This window comes from Nicotiana tabacum, chromosome 13 (assembly GCF_000715075.1).
Source record: "Nicotiana tabacum cultivar K326 chromosome 13, ASM71507v2, whole genome shotgun sequence".
Lineage (NCBI taxonomy): Eukaryota > Viridiplantae > Streptophyta > Magnoliopsida > Solanales > Solanaceae > Nicotiana > Nicotiana tabacum.
The window spans coordinates 98,215,826-98,235,624 of record NC_134092.1 but is presented as its reverse complement, the minus strand read 5'-3'; the positions used below and the strand labels follow the sequence as shown (position 1 = coordinate 98,235,624).

The 19,799-nt window shown below is 37.5% G+C and overlaps 1 protein-coding gene across 3 annotated transcripts; it reads left to right on the top strand.

Moving 5' to 3' along the window:
* Positions 1-10,251: 10,251 nt before the first annotated feature.
* On the top strand, positions 10,252-19,593 carry LOC107760565 (uncharacterized). 3 transcript variants are annotated; one of them, XM_075228217.1, is made up of 9 exons: positions 10,252-10,461; positions 11,319-11,404; positions 15,610-15,716; positions 16,166-16,200; positions 16,277-16,362; positions 16,653-16,761; positions 16,987-17,000; positions 17,378-17,479; positions 19,286-19,593. In XM_075228217.1, the coding sequence occupies exons 1-9, from the start codon at positions 10,422-10,424 to the stop codon at positions 19,406-19,408; spliced, it is 702 nt and encodes a 233-aa protein (XP_075084318.1). In that variant the 5' UTR covers positions 10,252-10,421; the 3' UTR covers positions 19,409-19,593. The 3 variants fall into 3 exon arrangements, with proteins under 3 accessions (XP_075084318.1, XP_075084320.1, XP_075084319.1); XM_075228219.1 differs by having other exon boundaries at positions 15,605-15,716; XM_075228218.1 differs by lacking the exon at positions 19,286-19,593 and adding an exon at positions 18,791-19,044.
* Positions 19,594-19,799: the final 206 nt, after the last annotated feature.

Sequence of the window (19,799 nt, the reverse complement as noted above, 5' to 3'; positions counted from 1 at the left end):
CTAATTTGGTGAAAGATGCCTTGGAAAAGGTAAAGTTGATTCAGAACCGACTTCGTACAGCACAGTCCAGACAGAAGAGTTACGCAGATCAGAAAGTGCGAGATTTATCATTTATGATGGGTGAAAAAGTTCTCTTGAAGGTTTCACCGATGAAGGGAATCATGAGATTGGGGAAGAAGGGCAAGTTGAGCCCAAGGTTTATAGGCCCATTTGAGGCATTAAGACGAGTTGGGGAGGTTGCTTATGAGCTTGCATTGCCTCCCAGCCTATTGGGAGTTCATCCGAATTTCCATGTATCTATGCTCCGGAAGTATCATGCCGACCTATCACATGTGTTAGACTTCAGCACAATTCAGCTAGATAAGAGTTTGGGTTATGAAGAGGAGCCAGTTGTTATTATTGATAAACAGGTTTGCCAGTTGAGGTCCAAGAGGATTTCTACAGTGAAAGTCCAGTGAAGGGGCCAACCAGTCGATAAAGTGACTTGGGAGGCCGAGGAAAACATGCGGAGTAGATATCCACACTTATTCAGCACTCCAGGTACAATCTAAACTCGTTCGGGGACGAACGCTTGTTTAAGAGGTGGAGAGTGTAATGACCCAACCGATCATTTTTACTTTTAGAACCCCATTCCCCTAAATAATACTCCATGTACGTGCTTATAATAAATTATGACTTGCGGGGATGGTTGGTTCGGGATTTGGGAGTGTTCGGGTTGAAATAGGAACACTTGGTTCCTTAAGTTGGCCTTAGAATGCTAAGTTTGACTTCGGTCAACATTTTCTGAAAATGACCACGGAATCAGAATTTGATGGTTCCAATAGCTCCGTATGGTGATTTTGGACTTAGGAGTGTGTTCGGAATTTTATTTGGAAGTCCATAGTTAAAATAGACTTGAAATGGCTAAAATAGGAATTTAAGTTTGGAAGTTTGACCGGGGAGTTGACTTTTTGATATCGGGGTCGGAATCTAGTTCCGAAAATTTTCATAGCTCCGTCATATCATTTATGACTTGTGTGCAAAATTTAAGGTCAATAGGACTTGATTTGATAGGTTTCGACACCGAATGTAGAAATTAGAAATCGTAAGTTTCATTAAGCTTGAATTGGAGGATGATTCGTGGTTTTAGCGCTGTTTGGTGTGATTTGAGGGTTCGACTAAGTTCGTATAGTGTTTTGGGACTTGTTGATATAATTGGTTGAGGTCTCGAGGGTTCGGGTGAGTTTCGGACGGCTAACCGATCATTTTTGGCTTTTGGGAGATTGCTGATAGCAGCTGGAATTTTCTTCTGATTTCCTTATGCGCGATCGCGTAAGTCTGTCTGCGATCACGTAGGGTAATTTGGGCAGAGGTGAATTTGTTATACGCGATCGCGTGAATGGGGTTGCGATCGCGTAGGCTTAATTGGGCAACAGAAACATTTGTTCTATGCGATCGTGTGGGCAAGTCCGCGATCGCGTAGGTTGGGCCAGTCTGTACATCGCGATCGCATGGCGTTGTTTGCCATCGCGTAGGGGAAACTGGGGAGGAGCTGGGCCACGCGCTTAATGCTTCGCGATTGCGTGAGGAGGTCCGCGATCGCGTAGGTTTATGGAGTCAGTGCTTCGCGATCGCGTGAGACTTTATGGGATCACGTAGAGTTAATTTTGGGCAGTGTTGGAATTGTTCTTCGCGATCGCGGGAGGAAGTTCGCGATCGCATAGAAGAAATCACTAGGCAGAGAGTTTAAGTTCTGAAAATGGGACGAATTTAGGCGATTTTTGGAAGATTTTCAGAGAAAATAACGGGGTAAGTATTCTTAACTCAATATTGGTTAAATTACCCGAATCCATCACTGTTTTTATCATTTAATTGGTAAATTAAGTTGGAAAAGTTTGAAAACCCTCTTGGATAGATTTGAGGGCCGAATTGTTATCGGAATTTAGTGATTTTGGTATGGGTAGACTCGTGGTTGAGTGGTCGTTCATATTTCGTAACTTTCGCCGGATTCCGAGACGTAGTCCCCACGGACGATTTTTGAATTTATTTCAGATTTTTCATTGAAAAATATAGTATTTTCTTATAGAATTGATTCCTATAAATTTTAGTGATTGTATCAAATTATTTTGGCTAGATTCGAGCCAGACAGAGTTGAATAATCGTAGAAAAGGCCTTCTAGTGGATTAAATTGGAGCAAATTGAGGTAAGTCTCTTGTCTAATCTTGTGAGGGGAAAATTACCCCATAGATAATTAAAGTAATAAATGTTGTTAATTGTGGGGGCTACGTACGCACGGGGTGACGAGAGACCATCCGTAGCTACTATTAATGCTAAAGTTCGGGTAGTTTAGAACTCAAAGCATGAATTACTTGTATAAATCGTATTCTTTGTTTAATTATTATTATTTGATATATACATATATTGTGAAGTATTAGATAAAAATATTAAAGGATGAAAATATTATATACATGATTTTCTGTTTTAATTAATTAATTATTAAGAGAAATTGTTCTTCCTCCCGAATTTATCTTATAATAAATATACTCTCCTTCCGGAGGTACAAAAAAAAATGTCCTCCTTTCTTGTGGAGCGGGCCGAATGCCTCGGCAGGATAGATGCATCTATGGATCGTGCCGCACGTCCCTCGGTAGTGTGCACGACACTCTGGATCGGGTCGTACGACCTCGACAGAAATCGTGCCTAATAATAATAATTACACGATACTTTGATAGTTTATTGCAGCTTGTGAAACTAATTGATAAATAGAAAATCTTTGGAATTTAAAGAATTAATTATCTCTGCTTGTTAAGGAATTATTGTTATCCCTGTAAACGAGTTTAATTAATATATTGAGAATTGTTGCATTTGAAGGAATTTAATTATTTCTGCTGGTTAAAGAAAATCATTATAAATTCTATAAATCATATTGATCTAGATATTGCTATTTTTATTTCAATTATTATTATTGACCCATAGTGAGTATCAAAGTCGGCCATCTCGTCTCTACCACTTCGAGATTAGGCTTGATACTTTCTGGGTACACATTGTTTACGTACTCATACTACACTTGCTGCACTTTTTGTGCATGATCTGAGATAGGTACTAGTGGAGGACCTATCATCACACAAACACGTTATCCAGAGGTGTAGTGGTGAGCTGCCTTTCTGAGCCGTTCTGGAGCTACCAGTGCCTCTTCTTACATTTTATTCTGTCTATTTTTATTTCAGACAGTATTTGGAGTTTTGTATAATCTACTAGATGCTCATACACTTGTGACACCAGGTCTTGGCACACACATTGGTAGAATTTGGAGTTGATTATTTATCTTGGATTTAAATTAATTGGTATCTTTTATATTGTCTTTAATATTGCTAGTAAAATAATAAAAATTACTTAGAAAATTATTCTGAAAATGATTGATGTATGTTTAAATTACTAGTTGTCTTGCCTAGCTGTAGTGTTGGGCGTCATCACGACCTATAGGTGAAATTGGGTCGTGACATCTATACTCAAGAACGACGCTTTGGTGGCTCGGCGAGCAAGCTTGATTAACCCTTCTCGATAGAGTCGAGGACTATAAGGCGCATAAGGTGATCGAGGGTGAAAAGACACCCCTTGATTTTGCTTGAGAAGAATCGAAGAAGAATCACTATTCTCCAAAAAGAAGGGTGGATTTGGCCAAGGGTCATGTCGTATCTCTTGCAAAAGGCGACGATGACAGGGTCTAATGAACCCAACATGAAAGGATAAGTATAAACACTTAAGAACCCTTCCATGTGGGTCGTAATTGATTCTTCAGGTGATGGGACTACCATGTTCTTGTCGCCCCAGTTGCATTCCTGTTTTACTTTATCGAGAATTTTCTCGGTGATTGAACACTGGTACTTTATTGATTAACCCTTCTCGATAGAGTCGGGGACTATAAGGCGTATAAGGTGATCGAGGGTGAAAAGACACCCCTCGATTTTGCTTGAGAAGAATCGAAGAAGAATGACTATTCTCTAAAAAGAAGGGTGGATTTGGCCAAGGGTCACGTCGTATCTCTTGCAAAAGGCGACGATGACAGGGTCTAATGAACCCATCGTGAAAGGATAAGTATACACACTTAAGAACCCTTCCACGTGGGTAGTAATTGATTCTTTAGGTGATGGGACTACCACGTGCTTGTCGCCCCAGTTGCATTCCTATTTTACTTTATCGAGAATTTTCTCGGTGATTGAACACTGGTACCTCGAAATCGGCTCACATCGGCCCGGTACCGAAGAAGATTTTTCAACCTTAAAATCGATGACAGTTGAGCACCTTATCAGAACGAATTCCTCAAGGCGAGGCTCCGCCGCATCCTCGCCGCCAGCAGGTCGTGATGAAGAAACGACCTTTTTTTGCGGCACCGTTTTGGAGGTTTTCGCCATTGATGAACAAAGGGAACGAGAATTAGGGTTGTATGTGATGTAAAATGTATGAAGCAAAGGGATTTTTTGAAGAAGATGCAAGAGTAGAGAAAAAGCTTTTGAGTGAAAAGTTTGGATGATGATGAAAGCATGAATATTTATAGCCTGGTGATGACGGTTCAGAACCGGTAGTGGCCGACCAATGACTGACAGGCATTTAATGCCTTGGTAACTGGATCGATGGGACGTCTGTTACATACGTTATAATCGGGCTCGTCGCTGACATCATCATCCACCAAGTCGGAGTCCGAAAATTCATATCGTTTCTTATCATCTTCTTTACGAGAAACGAGGGAACTATTTGTATACAGTTAAAATCGAGTTTTGCCCTTCGTATGATTAATCAAGATTGGAACATGATGGTCCAAGGTTCATCATTGTAATATCGAGCCATAGTGCGAAATATATGTTGTCGAGCTCGAGACCCAGAGACCAATCAAGATCGAGATCGGCCAAGATCAAGATCGTCCAGGATCAAGATCGAGCCAAGAAACAAAAAAGCTGCTATAGCCGCAATTAGAGGGATAATCTCGGCGGAAATCACGGCACGTATCAAGAAGAGGCCGATTAATTAGCCTATCCTGAGAGTCCTTACTGTATTTAGAATTGTATCAAGAGTAGGACTCCCCTACTATATAAAGGGGGTCTGATCATTTGTAAAGGGGGACTCAGGGAGTAAAAAGTAATATACTATTCTTTTCTTTAGGTTCTCAATACTCTGTTACTCTGCTCATATTTCATTTGGTTCGAGGGCCAAAGCTGCACATCTCATTTGGTTTGCTTTTATTTTTCTTTACAGTCAATTTGTATATTTTCTCAGTTTGTGCCAAGTAAAATTAGGTGTCCTTAAAACTACATATAGATTCAATTGTTATCCGTTTTTAGGGTAAAAACAAAGTCCTACAAAAATTCAAGGGTATAATTATAAACTAATAATATTACTGATCATGATATGTTGGAGAAAACTTTCACCACTTTTCATGCCTCGAATATGCTCCTGCAGCAGCAATATCGAGAGATGGGATTCAAAAAGTATTCTGAACTTATCTCACATCTTTTTGTAGCCGAGCAACATAATGGGCTATTAATGAAAACCCATGAAAGCCGACCTACTGGTTCTTGTCTATTCCCTGAAGTGAATGAGACGAACTTCCACCAAGCTAAGCGCGAAAGAGGACGTGGCCCCAGTCGTGGTCATGGCCGTGGTCGGGGAAGAAACTATAATCATGGTAATAATAATGCACCAAAGAACCCTCCTCACCACCAGCAGTGGAAAAGGAAGGAACAAAAGCATGAAGCGGTGCAAGCAGCAAAGCCAGAAAATGCATGCTATAAATATGGAGGAAAAGGGCATTGGTCACGTACCTGTCGTACGCCAAAGCACCTGGTTGAGCTTTATCAGGCCTCCCTGAAGAAGACAGAGAAAAATGCCGAAGCAAATTTTATTTCTGAAGGTAATTTAGACTTCATGCATTTGGATGTAGCTGATTACTTTGCACTCTCGGAAGGAGAAACAAGTCATGTGATCGGTGATGAATCTGTAGAGATATAAATATTTTAATTTTTGTTGTTTGTAGTAGATAGTATGGTTATGTAATTGTTGTACATAAATAAAAGTTATGCTTTGATAATGATGTTTACTATCATATTTATTTTGTTTATCTTATTTTGAATAATATGGATAATCCTCAAATTATGTTTGGATCAAAGACCAATCATGAAGATATTTGTGTAATTGATAGTGAAACAACTCATGCCATATTCAAAGATCAGAAATACTTTTCTTATTTGCATAAGGAAAAAGCAAATATTTCAACAATTTCTGGTAATATAAGTTTAATTGAAGGCTCCAGAAGAGCCACTATATTTCTGTCTAAGGGAACGAAACTTATAATAGACAATGCATTATTCTCCTCCAAGTTCCGAAGAAACTTGTTGAGTTTTATAGATATTCGCCGAAATGGGTATCATGTTGAGACGATAGATGAAATGAATATGGAATATCTTTGTATTACAAAGAATATTTTTGGCTAGAAGTGCATTGTAGAAAAGTTACCAAATTTATCTTCTGGCTTATACTATTCATAGATTAGTACAGTTGAAGCACACTCTATCGTAAACCAGAAGTTTACTGATTCAAATAATTTCGTGCTTTGGCATGGCCGTTTGGACCATCCTGGATCAATAATGATGAGACGAATTACTGAAAATTTGAGTGGGCATCCATTAAAGAACCTGAAGATTCTTACAAATAATGAATTTTCTTGTGATGCCTGTTATCAAGGCAAAATGATCACTAGACCATCACCAATGAAGGTTAGCATTGAATCTCCTGCCTTTTTAGAACGTATACATATGGATATATGTGGACCTATTCACCCACCAAGTGGGCTGTTTAGATATTTTATGGTCCTAATAGATGCATCTTCAAGATGGTCTCATGTGTGCCTATTATCATCTCGCAACTTGGCGTTTGCAAAGCTATTAGCCCAAATAATTCAATTAAGGGCACAATTCCCAGATTATCCTATAAAGGCTATTCGCCTTGATAATGCTGGAGAATTCTCATCTCAAGCTTTTGATGATTATTGTCTATCAGTCGGGATAAAAGTTGAACATCTTATAGCTTATGTTCATACTCAAAATGGCCTTGCAGAGTCATTTATTAAACGCCTGCAATTGATAGCAAGACCACTACTTATGAAAATAAAATTGCCCACTACTGTTTGGGGCCATGCTATCTTGTATGCAACATTACTTATCCGTCTCAGACCGACACATTATAATAAATATTCTCCGTCACAATTAGTTTTTGGTCATGAACTAGATATTGCCCATCTACGAATTTTTGGATGTGCTGTATATGTGCCAGTAGAACCACCACAACGCAGTAAGTTGGGCCCACAGAGAAGATTAAGAATATATGTTGGGTTTGAATCACCCTCTATTATTTGCTATCTTGAACCATTGACATGAGATTTATTTACTGTTCGATTTGCAGATTGTCGGTTTGATGAAACAAATTTCCCACAATTAGGGGGAGAGAAAAAGGAAATCAAAAGAGAAATTGTGTGAAAAGTTTCATCATTATCTCACTTTGATCCACGTACCCCTATATATAATCAGGAGGTCCGGAAGATCATCCATTTACAAAATATAGCAAATCAAATGCAGACGCATTTACTTATTTGAATAGGATAACTAAGTCGCATATCCCTGCAGAGAATGTGCCTATCCGAATTGATGTCCTAGCAGGACCATCTACTAGCATGAGAGCTAGTGAGCCTAAAGTACGCCTGAAGCGTGGTAGGCCTTTGGGTTCTAAGGATCGAAATCCTCGAAAAAAAATTGACAAATGATAACGATACTATGAAGGGATCTCCTGAAGAGACTCAAGATCTAATTAGTTATGAGATTCCTGAAGAAATCAATGAACCCAAGACTCAAGTGAGCGAGGAACTTTTAATAAGTTCTACTGGTGATAGGATTAATTTAAATCGATCTGAAATAGTGGTGGATAATATTTTTGCATATAATGTTGCACTTAACATTATGGAAGATAGTGAGGATTTTGAACTCCGATCTGTCGAAGCATGTCGACAAAGATCTGATTGGCCAAAATGGCAAGGGACAATTCAATCAGAATTGGACGCACTTGCTAAAAGAGAGGTTTTTGGACCAGTAGTCAAAACACCTGCTGGTATAAAATCAGTTGGTCATAAATGGGTTTTTGTGCGAAAAAGGAATAACAAAAATGAAGTTGAAAGACACAAGGCTTGCCTTGTCGCACAAAGATTCTCACAACGACCTGGAGTCGATTATGAAGAAACATATTCACCTGTTATGGATGCCATAACATTTCGATATCTCATCAGTTTAGCCTTACGTGGAATGCTTGAAATACATCTAATAAATGTGATTACAACTTATCTGTATGGGTCACTTGATAATGAAATTTACATAAAAATCCCTGAAGGATTTAAAATGCCTGAAGCATATTCAAAATCTCGGAAAATATACTCAATCGGATTACAAAGATCTTTGTACGGTTTAAAGCAATCTGGGCGCATGTGGTATAATCACCTCAGTGAATATTTGCTGAAAGAGGGTTACATAAATGATGTTATTTGTCCATGTATTTTTATAAAGAAAATTGCATCCGAATTTATTATACTTGCTATTTATGTTGATGACATAAATCTTGTTGGAACTCTAGAAGAGCTCCAAAGGGCAATTGAATATCTTAAGAAAGAATTTGAGATGAAAGATCTTGTAAAGATAAAACTTTGTCTTGGTCTGCAAATTGAACATTTAGCAGACAGGATCTTTATCCATCAATCTGCCTATACAGAAAGGGTCTTAAAATGCTTTTACATGGACAAAGCGCACCCATTGAGTACACCAATGGTTGTTCGATCACTTGAAGTGAATAAGGACCCGTTCCGACCTCTAGAAGAGGAAGAAGAACTCCTTGGTCCTGAAACACCATATCTCAGTGCAATTGGTGCACTTATGTATCTTGCTAATGCTACAAGGCCTGACATAGCTTTTTATGTTAATTTACTAGCAAAATATAGCTCTTCTCCTATAAAGAGACATTGGAATGAGATTAAGCATATTTTGCGATATTTAAAGGGAACTCTTGATATGGGTTTGTTTTATGCTAATAAAAGTAGTGCAGATCTTATTGGTTATGCAGATGCCGGTTATTTATCTGATCTCCATAAAGCTCGATCTCAGACCGGGTACGTGTTTACATATGGAGGTACTGTCATATCATGGCGCTCCACAAAGCAATCTATTGTTGCTACTTCTTCAAATCATGCTGAGATAATAACTATTCATGAAGCAAGCAGGGAATGCGTATGGCTGAGATCAGTGATTCATTTTATTCAAAAAAAATATGGTTTGAAATGTGATAAAAGATCCACAATTTTATACGAAGATAATGTTGCATGCATAACCCAATTGAATGGAGGATTTATAAAAGGAGATAGAACGAAGCACATTGCACCAAAATTATTCTACACACACGATCTTCAGAAAAATGATGTCATTGATGTGCAACAAATCCGTTCAAGTGACAATCCAACAGATTTATTCACTAAATCTTTGTCAACTTAAACTTTTGAGAAGATGGTATACAAGATTGGAATGCGGAGACTCAAATATTTGAAACAAGGTTTTCATGAGGGGGAGTAAAATACGCGATACACTCTTTTTTTCCTTACTAAGATTTTTTCCCACAAGGTTTTCCTTATAAGGTTTTTAACGAGGCAGCTAGCAATGCATATTACTAAATATGTGTACTCTTTTTCTTTCACTAAGATTTTTTTCCCACGGAAATTTTTCTAGTAAGGTTTTAACGAGGCACATTATCTGTTAATGAACATCCAAGGGAGAGTATTATAAATATATTATATTATGGATATTCATTTAGTACTCCGTTGTAAATAAGCTTCCTGAATAAGTTTATCCATATAAGACTCCGCCGTAAATATGTTTATCTATTTAGTACTCTATTGAAAATAAGCCTCCTGAAGAAGCTTATCATTTTGGTACTCCGTTATGGATAAATATTACCCTCGGTAGAAAATTATCTATATCTGGTACAGTACCAGCTTACAAGCAACTTACAAGCAGCTTACACAGCAACTTGCAGTAGCAGCTTACACAACAACTTCCTTTCTTCTATAAATAGAGTAGTTTTCAGTTCATTATGTACATAAGTTTGAAGTTTGAATAATATATCAGTTTCTATGTATACTTGTCTTTACTTTACGATATTTATTTTATAACATTTATGTATTAGAATGGATGTATTACTAATTTCAGCATAACCCAAACACACACGTAAGCACTTGCACATCAAAATTCTAAGAATGCCCTTGGTCGGGCGGGTACCAAACGAGTTTTCTTCTCAATTCCGTGTTCAGAAAAAATCTTATCTTATTAGAAAAGCTCTAGTGTAAATTGTTTCTTTGGCGGTGAATGGAGCTTCCCGCTGTTTGTTCGCGAAGCTTTGGAGGAGGTACTCTTTACTCTCTCTCCCCCCTCTTTTCATAATTTAATGTCTTCTTCATCTGTATACTATAATGTGTTGTGCCGAACTCTCAATGGTGTTTTGGGTTTGGTTAAGAATAGAATTTTATAAATTGGGGGATTGCTCTTCTGCGAGACTTGATGTCATGAGTATTTTCCTGGATTGGTTTATAATGTTGAATTTTTCGGACAACTTCTTGTGAAATAGTTGCCTTATTATTTTCATTTTACACTTTATTGATGGGATTTTGGAGGCGTGATAAACAGTTCATCATTGTATGAGAACAATTAGTCCCAATAGCCGATTTTACGCTGAGTGACATCTAGAGAGGAATTTATGGCCTAGTTATGCTATATGACAATAGTTGTTACCTTCTTCCATAACCAGAGCTCGGAGAAGGAAGAGATAAGAGGGCCCTATGTTAACATGGAAATTTACATGTTTGTTCATTAATTTAAATAGAAAAATGGGTTTTTGAATTGGATAAGTCGGAAAAAATGTGAATGCTAAGCTTGTTAATTAAAAATTAAGAAAAAATAATGACTAGAACAAAGACAGACGGGGAGGTCTAAATGTGTCAAACTCCAGACTACCTGCAGTTAATTACGCTCCGAAGTTTAATTGCATTGGAAATGCATTTGGACTCTACTACGGGTTTCTGCTGCAAAATTTTATTTTATGTATTGGTTGAAGAAGGGGTTGAAGTTCCTACTTGTCTCATTGAAAAAATTCACAATTTCTGTTGAAACACTCCTATTGTGGAAAATCATCTTGTCTAATCTTATTGTCACATAGTTGTTTTATTTGTTTTCTTTTCAAAATGGACTGCTCTTTCTCTTAAACAGATGGGCACGCTGGCTTGCCTTCTGATCATATTGTAGTTAGTGCAAAAGTGATCTGTGCTGCTGTTCCCGCAATGGGTCATAATCAGGTAAAATAGTTCTACTTACCATATGCATTATGAAGCTAGCTTTGGGGTTCCAAGGAATTATTTACTTTATAGCATCTTCTCTTAAAGCCGTCCCGGACTAAGCTCATGCCAAACAACTTTTTGTATCGCTTATTTGACACCAATCAAAAGAGTTAAACTAAATTTATATAAGCTGTTACAGTCTTGATCACTCGCCAACCTTGCCACCACATATGGCTTGTGGAGCAAGGAACCTGGACAGCTGGACTTCTATATTTAGTCTGTTCTGCTTAGCAATTCTATACTTAATTATGTGCACGTGTGGGAAGCAGATAAGTGAGAACAATAGAGGCTTAGAGTGTAATTGTTAACTTCAAAATGGGTACTTATTCTTCCAATTGTAAAGAAAAATGTATGCACACGTCTACTACAAAGTCTGTCATTATTCCAACCTACTTTTGCTAGCAGCAGAAGTAATGGCCTTACCCTGGATGATAGTCTGAACTGATAAATGACTGTCTTGTAACCTTTCATACTTGTAATCTTGTATACATGCGGAATTAGGCTGAATTGTCATTAAAGATGGAAAATTGAAGAGCACAATCAAACTTACTACTGATTGCTAAGCTGCTTGCTCACAAATGTTTCAGCCTTTTCACATTCAGAATTGCAACTAGATAAAATTATTTTCTTTGCAGCTTTCTTTTCTTTTCTTTTCTTTCTTCTTTTAAAAAGAATTTTCTTAGGAGTTACAAATTCTTTCAATTATCTAGATCAATTTGAATTGTACTGAAATCTGAAATAAAGAACTGTTATATGTCATATACCTCGAAATATGCTGTCATTAAGTTCATTGCAACCTGTGTGAACTTCCCATCAAAGTCTGGCTGCCAAAGGGAGAAGCAATAATGCAATTTTTTTTTTGGTTTCCCCTTAATTGCAAATATTAGCACATCAGCCTTTATGCCTATTTATCTTTCTATATTCTCACTGTGTATCTTCTACTTATTGAGTTTCCTAGTGAGATGTTATTTTAACAACTAGTGTCATGTCCCAAAGTACCCCCTAAACGTGACTGATACCCAACTAACACCACCCGCCAGGCGAACCAAATTCTCATACTCTCAACAAATTTATATAGACACTGCGAGTAAATAAGTGCGAACTAAACACATGAATAAATGTATTAAGTGGGGATAAATTATCCAAACAAATCTGTGGTTAAATCATAGGATTCAAGCATCAATCAAATAATGAATCTTTAATCCAAATTTCACTCTAATCCAAACCCCGAAAGAAATAAAAGACATAAAATAGGTAGAGCTGAAATAATGGCCTCCACGAACAATGTGGCGGCTCGCCTCAGCGACAAAATCTACTCAACGAACTAGTCACCCACTAGCCTTTTCCTTAGCAACAGTATGTGCAAGGGCATGTTAGTAAGGAGTGAGTTATACGTAAATATAACCTAGTAAGATCCTCAACCCGCCACTTTGAATACCTCTCCATGTCCCTTTGGATTGCAGACCCAAGGTAATTGAAACTTTCCTGCTTGGGGATGACTTGAGAATCAAGCCCTCCCTCCCCGCGATCCTCATGAGTTACCCCACTGAACTTACACTCCATGTACTCAGTTTTAGTCCTGCTCAACTTGAAACCTTTATATTCCATAGTCTGTCTCCAATCCTCCAGCCTAGTATTAACTCGGCCCCGTGTCTCGTCAGTCAGTAGTATCATCTGCAAATAACATGCACCACTGCAACAGTGCAACTCCCTCTGAATATGCCGTGTCAATACATCCATCGCCAAGGCAAATAAGAACGGGCTAAGAGCTGATCCCTGGTGTAACCCCATCATGACTGGGAAGTAACCCCTACATTCACTAATCATTACTATAATCATATAGCCCTCTCATTATTACTTAATTATTAGTTAATCATTATGTCTCCTAATTAAAAAGTGGTAGAAACCGAAACTGCAACAGTAAAATAGTTTTCCATAGCAGCTTTCAAAATCCACTATTTTATGTCTAATTCCACTAATTCACTCATCATTGCCAAATCATTTGCCCCCAATCATTAGCCTAATTATTATAAGATATCAATAATAATCACAACTTTAATTCAATATAATAATCACGTAGAATAGGATTAGGTAGATACCTGTTTGCTAGGCTTCTGAAATTTCAATTTAATTGACAATGCCTATTTCGTTTAGCTACTGGGAAGTCAAAGCTATACACCTTAACCTTGTCAAATATCCAAGCCACCGTGAAAATTAAATAATCAACCCTACTTGTTCTCCTACAGCTGCTGTGTCGTCACTATTCCGAAACCCCTATATTTGAATTCTTTTCCCTACTAAACTAAGGACACCAATTAAAACCACTACACCTAGGTCATCTCACGTGACCAACTGGTAAATGGTGGTTCTGGCCCACTTTACATCCTTATAAAATTAACCAAAGTCACTTACTTCAAATTCTTAATTTGTAATGTGCAATTGGTCCACTAGCCACTTATTTAATATACTACACTATCTTTTATATTATAATAAATTTTCTTTCAATAGCTTAATATTTGACCCAATAGCTATAAATAAAAATTAAGGCTCTAATCTCACAATTAATAAGTATATAAAAATATTTCGGGCTATTGCCCTTAGCAAGAGATAGAGGAATCCTCACTCATAGATGTGAATTGAAAAAGCAAGTCCGGATTCTTTTTAATTAGGCTCTATAGTCCCAGTGTTCGTCCTCGAACGATTTAGAAAGTGTACCTGATATCTCAAACAACTGCGGATACTTGATCGGAATGTGTGATTCGGACTCCCACGTAGCTTCCTCTATTGCATGGTTGCGGTACATCACTTTCACTGAAGCAACTTCTTCAACCTCAATTATCGCACTTGCCTATCAAGAATAGCTATTAGACATTCTCCATAAGTTAAGTTCTCATCAAGCTCCATATCCTCGGGCTGAATCTTATGGTTATCATCACGAATATATCGTGTAAGTATAGATAAGTGGAACACAGGATGAACCGCGGACAGTCTCGCAGGCAAAACAAGTCTATACGCCACCAACCCAATTCGATCCAAAATCTCATAAGAGCCAATATACCTAGGACTTAGCTTACCTTTCCGGCCAAATCTCATGACTCTTTTCATAGGGGAAACCTTCACACAGACTTTTTCTCCCTTCATGAATTTGATATCATGTACTTTCTTATCTGCATAGGATTTTTGTTTGCTATGTGCTGTCCAAAGCTGTTCTCGTATCAATGCTACTTTCTCCAAAACTTGTTGAACCAAATCCCGACCCAATAGCTGTGCTTCACTAGATCCAAACAATCCAACTGGTGAACGACACTTGCGATCATATCGAGCTTCAAGAGGTGCCATCTATATACTTGACTGGTAGCTATTATTATAAGCGAACACTGCCAACAATTGATCGTCCCAATGACCACCAAAATCAATCACACAAGCTCTAAGCATGTCCTCCAAGATCTGGATAACCCATTCGGATTGTCCGTCAGTTTGCGGATGAAAAGCTGTACTCAACTCAACTTGTGAACCCAATGGCTTCTGAAAAGACTTCCAAAACTCAGCAGTGAACTGTGCACCTCGATGTGATATTATAGAAATAGGCGCACCGTCTGTCTGTCTCTAGCATCAAATTATAAAATGTGAATGCTTCTTTTCTTTTGTTTCCTCATTTTTCCTTTTGTCATTTCAACAAATGGCGTTTCAGCAAAGGTCATGTCTGTCTGTTTGATCTTGTTTTGGGCACATCATAATCCATTGCTTGGTTAGCTGGGGTTCTTGATTGAGTCTAGTCGATTAAGGTTTTGTCAAGGAAAGTTGTTTAGGATATTATCTTACTTCATCGTATAATAAAATACATTCTCGTTGGTATTAGACACATGCATGATTTACGTGTTTTGCATAAACTACGAAAGGTACGTGCATTACATTAAATTATGCAAATTTAATTAGGCAGAAGTTAGATTTATATGAATAGAACGATCGGAGACAAATATTGCTTAGTATACTTCATCTTGCTAAATTGCCACCCCATTGTGCACCCAAGTGTTTCAGCTTCCTACTTTTTCTTATATTTGATTGGTGTTTTCCTTCTTAGCTATGCTGTATTTTTGGTGCCTGTTTTCCTACTCAATATCCGTCTATTCTGCAATCACTGAGAAATATGTTTTATAGTGCAGGTTGTGCCTCTAATGCATCATGTTCATTTCTTGCTTCCAAGCAAATTGTTTGGAAGAAAATGTGTTCCTCTTTGGACCGGATGTGGTTTGGGACGACTTCCTGAAAGGTATTTAAGTGATTAGTAATATTTTCTTTTTGCATGCTTCCACTGATGTAAAGATAAATGTGTTTCATAGCTTCTTAGTATGCTGTGTGACTTCCATGGTTATTGCATGGTTAATGGTACAAGGGAAGCTGCAGCAGTTCAAGAAACAATTTATTTTTCTCAAAAATTGATTGTGCTATATCTTAGTGCAACTTCCCCGGAATGGAATTCTAACTTTTATTCCAAGTTACACTATGCCCTCCTATACTATGACTTGGTCATGAAAAGCGGCACTTGCTATAGACACCTCCAATTAGTTTCGATGGGCTTACACTTCACCACGACCATATCAGCCAGATAAGAACCAAGTAATCAAGTAAAATAACAGTCTAAGAAAACATACCCTCTTTATAAGGGTGTAATCATATTGCTCGGTTGCTTTGCTCACCCATGCTTCCCTCTTTCTGCAGGGCAAGAACTGGACGCTGCTATGCTGTATCATTAGGTGCAAATGCAAGTCAACTCCCTTCAAAGATTCTGACAGCGGCATGGCTAACTTTTTCTCCTTCTTTCTTAATTAGGAATTGGAGATGCTGAAGTTTCTACTTCTGAATTTAAAGATTTTTCTGTTACCACAAGCGGTGTCAATGGTTCTAATGAATTAAAGGTAAGAGTATGAGAAGTTCATGGAAAAGTTGTTAATTTGATTACTTGGTCTATTCATCCATGATATGGATAGAGACAGTAGTCTGTGCAGATGAGAAAGCTTGTAAAAGTTTATCAATAATTTGAAAGTGTCCTCTAATTAGAATTATTTTAATGCAAACGACACTATTCATAAGGAATTTGTTCTACCTCAGTAAGGCAACCATAAAGGGAAACCATGAAGGGAAGGTGTAAATCATCCTTACTATGTTCTTAAGCTTTTTAACACTTGGACTTATGGTTCTTTTGCAGATAAGTGTTAATGTCTTGGGCGCCAAAACTCAAGAGATCTTTGGCAAGGTGTTTTCAAGAATGGTTGAAGATGCTCAACCTATTCCAGGGTTTCGAAGAGTAAAAGGAGGTAAAGCATTGAATAAATTTCTATTTAAGTTACATTAATTTCAAAAGCCATCAAGGTACGAGCAGTCGTAGATTCTCTTCCCTGATAATTTGGTTACTTAAAGATGCTTTTAATTGGCTTCCGTTAGTACGTTTTTATGTCTGCAGTTTTTAGAACTGGTGACCTACTAACTGATTTTTTGCATTGCTCATCTGCATCTCGTTTGAACAACTTGGAATCTGTCAGGAAAAACTCCCAATGTAAGTTTCCTTAGTCCTTTATCTGTTTTCCTATTGTTCTACATTTATGAATAACATGGATGGAAAAATATATTAAGCATGATCCCAGGACTTGATCTGATAGGAGTTTGAACAGAAATTCATTGTCCATTTTCTCTCTATTTTTCCGAGTTTTGAAGGCCGCAGTCGCTCCTAACAGTCAGCCCCAGACAGATTTCTCAGTCTTAAAAAAAAAAAAACGTCTTATAGTACAATTCTTTTTTTCAGTTATAAATTTTTTTGCCGAGAAAAAAAAAAGATACGGAGTAAAGACTACTGTATCTGGCTTGTCTTATGAATCGATTATGTTTCTCAGGCCAGACGTACTATATTTATACTTATTTTCCATGTCTTGACAGATACCAAGAGATATTCTTATTGAGATTCTTGGATACTCAAAAGTTTACAAGCAAGTTATCAAGAAAATAATCAACTCTACCATCAGCGAATATGTAAAAAAGGTAGAACCCCCCCATGCATCTCAGTCATTTTGTCTCTTCATACTCACACCCTTCTTTTATATCTCAAAGACTTGGATAGATACAGAATTAGCAATGCTATGGGTGCAATTAAACATGTTATGGTGGTTACAATCAGTTATCCTCCCATGTTGACAGATATAATTAATACTTAGCTTCAAATTTTGAATTCTAAACATAGCTGATTCTTTATCGTTTAGGGAAGCCCGGTGCACTAAGCTCCCGCTATGCGCGGGGTCCGGGGAAGGGCCGGACCACAAGGGTCTATTGTACGCAGCCTTACCCTGTATTTCTGCAAGAGGCTGTTTCCACGGCTTGAACCCGTGACCTCCTGGTCACATGGCAGCAACTTTACCAGTTACGCCAAGGCTCCCCTTCATTCTTTACCGTTTCTAGCTTCTAAATAACATGTCAAATATTTGAATGACCACGTCAAACTTATTTAACTATTGCAGTCCTCTCAAGATTTTTACAGCGCACCTCAAAATATTATTCAAAAGGTTCTTCAAGGGAATGGCTAGAAGTACATTTAGAATTCTAAACATCTTAAAATATTTTTTGATTCTCATTTCTTGAATTTACAGAACTGTATGAGGAATTTACTACTGGAGTCAGTTCTCAAGGCATTTGCTAATTTAGTTCCATCTCACCTTTTCTGAGCTTAGAACATCTAGAAAGCTCTTGTTCAGTATTTGTGATTTTTAACGGGTTCCATCATGATTAGAGTGTGATTACTCAATGACTAGTAAATATATATGTTCGTATGCAAATAGTTATTGAGAGCTTCTAATAAGGATACCTTGATAGTAAAGGTAATGCTTTTTGTTGCAGCTACAATCTAATGTGCTTAACCTACCTCTTTTATCGACTTCGTGCACAAATAACTTTTCGGTCGATCCGCATTTACTTGTCTAATATTGAAAGAATGTAAATTGTGCAAACCATGAGTTACGAGAAATGAAAACCCATTTTGACGACTTGTCGGAACCGATGCATCAACTGAAGCTTCAATGCCTCAGCAGCTTATTTTTTGGTTAAAAGTTGAGAACTTGTACAATTCATTGATTTTTTTTATTCGACATAGATTTTATTGCTGTAGTCTATAGATCTCTGTAGATTCTATTGCACCGTCTGTTCTCTTGCATGTGACCTTTTTGCTTATCTGTATAGTTTGTCCTTTCACCTCCATGGTGCCTCCTGTTTTATTATCAATACAAATCCTTTTACTGATCTAAAAATGACTTATCAAGAAATCAAGGAACAATTTACAATCCTTTTAATGATCTATTTTAGGCGGTTGATGCTCCCCTCACCCCCTTCATACACACACAAGAGAGAGAAGGGAAACAGCAACAAGAAGAGGGGGTGGGGGAAGAGAAGACCCAGGCCAAATAAACATTAATATGCATGTGTTGGAAGAAACACAACTTTGTTATGGCCCTCGCTGTAGCTCCTAGCTGAGTTATAGAGGTCAAAGTTGACTCTATTTATAGTTCAGAAAATAGTAGTAGGTATTTATTTATTTTCATGGGGATGGAATTAAGACTTGGGGTAGAAGAGGAGAGGTTGGGATTTATCAGGAATTAGGCTGAAAGGCAAACAAGATACATCATTCACCATGTTCATTTTCTTTGCTGAGTCAAACTATATGTATGAAGTATCTTCTGATTGTCTCACTCTCTTTGCTTTCAACATGTTGCCTGAATGTGTAGTTTTCTAAAAAGAGGCAAAAGTTTGTTTCTTGAATGTGACTTGCTTTGCCTTTATGCTTTTGCAAACCAATTGCAGGATGGTCTAACAGTTTTGAAAGATTTACAAATTGAGCAAAGTTTTGAAGATCTTGAAGCAATATTTGAACCTGGTGAGCCATTCACATTCAGTGCAATTGTTCAGCGTCGAGATCCTAAGTAAACTGATTATTCATTTACCATTCTCTGGAACAAATAGCAGTGGCTTTCAGATTATAGACTGTTGAAAAAAACAGTATGCGGAAGGTTTTCTTTTCTCTCATTTCTTTTTTTCAAGAGAAGTGTAGGTAGAAGGGGAGAACAAGGATTTTTCTGATAACGGATTTGAAATGGAATTTTTGTTGTCTATGAATGAGGATTCGATTTAAATTTTTAGTTAGAGTTTGGTGAAGAATTGAAGAAGTATAAAATCATGTCAACTGAGTAGAGTTTTTGAACAATCTAACAAATAGGTTGAATGCAAATAACACAAAGTCTGCCGATATGGTAGAGTTTGGTAAATCATTGAACAATCACAAAGTAATACCAATCGGGTAGAATTTGTGAACAATTAA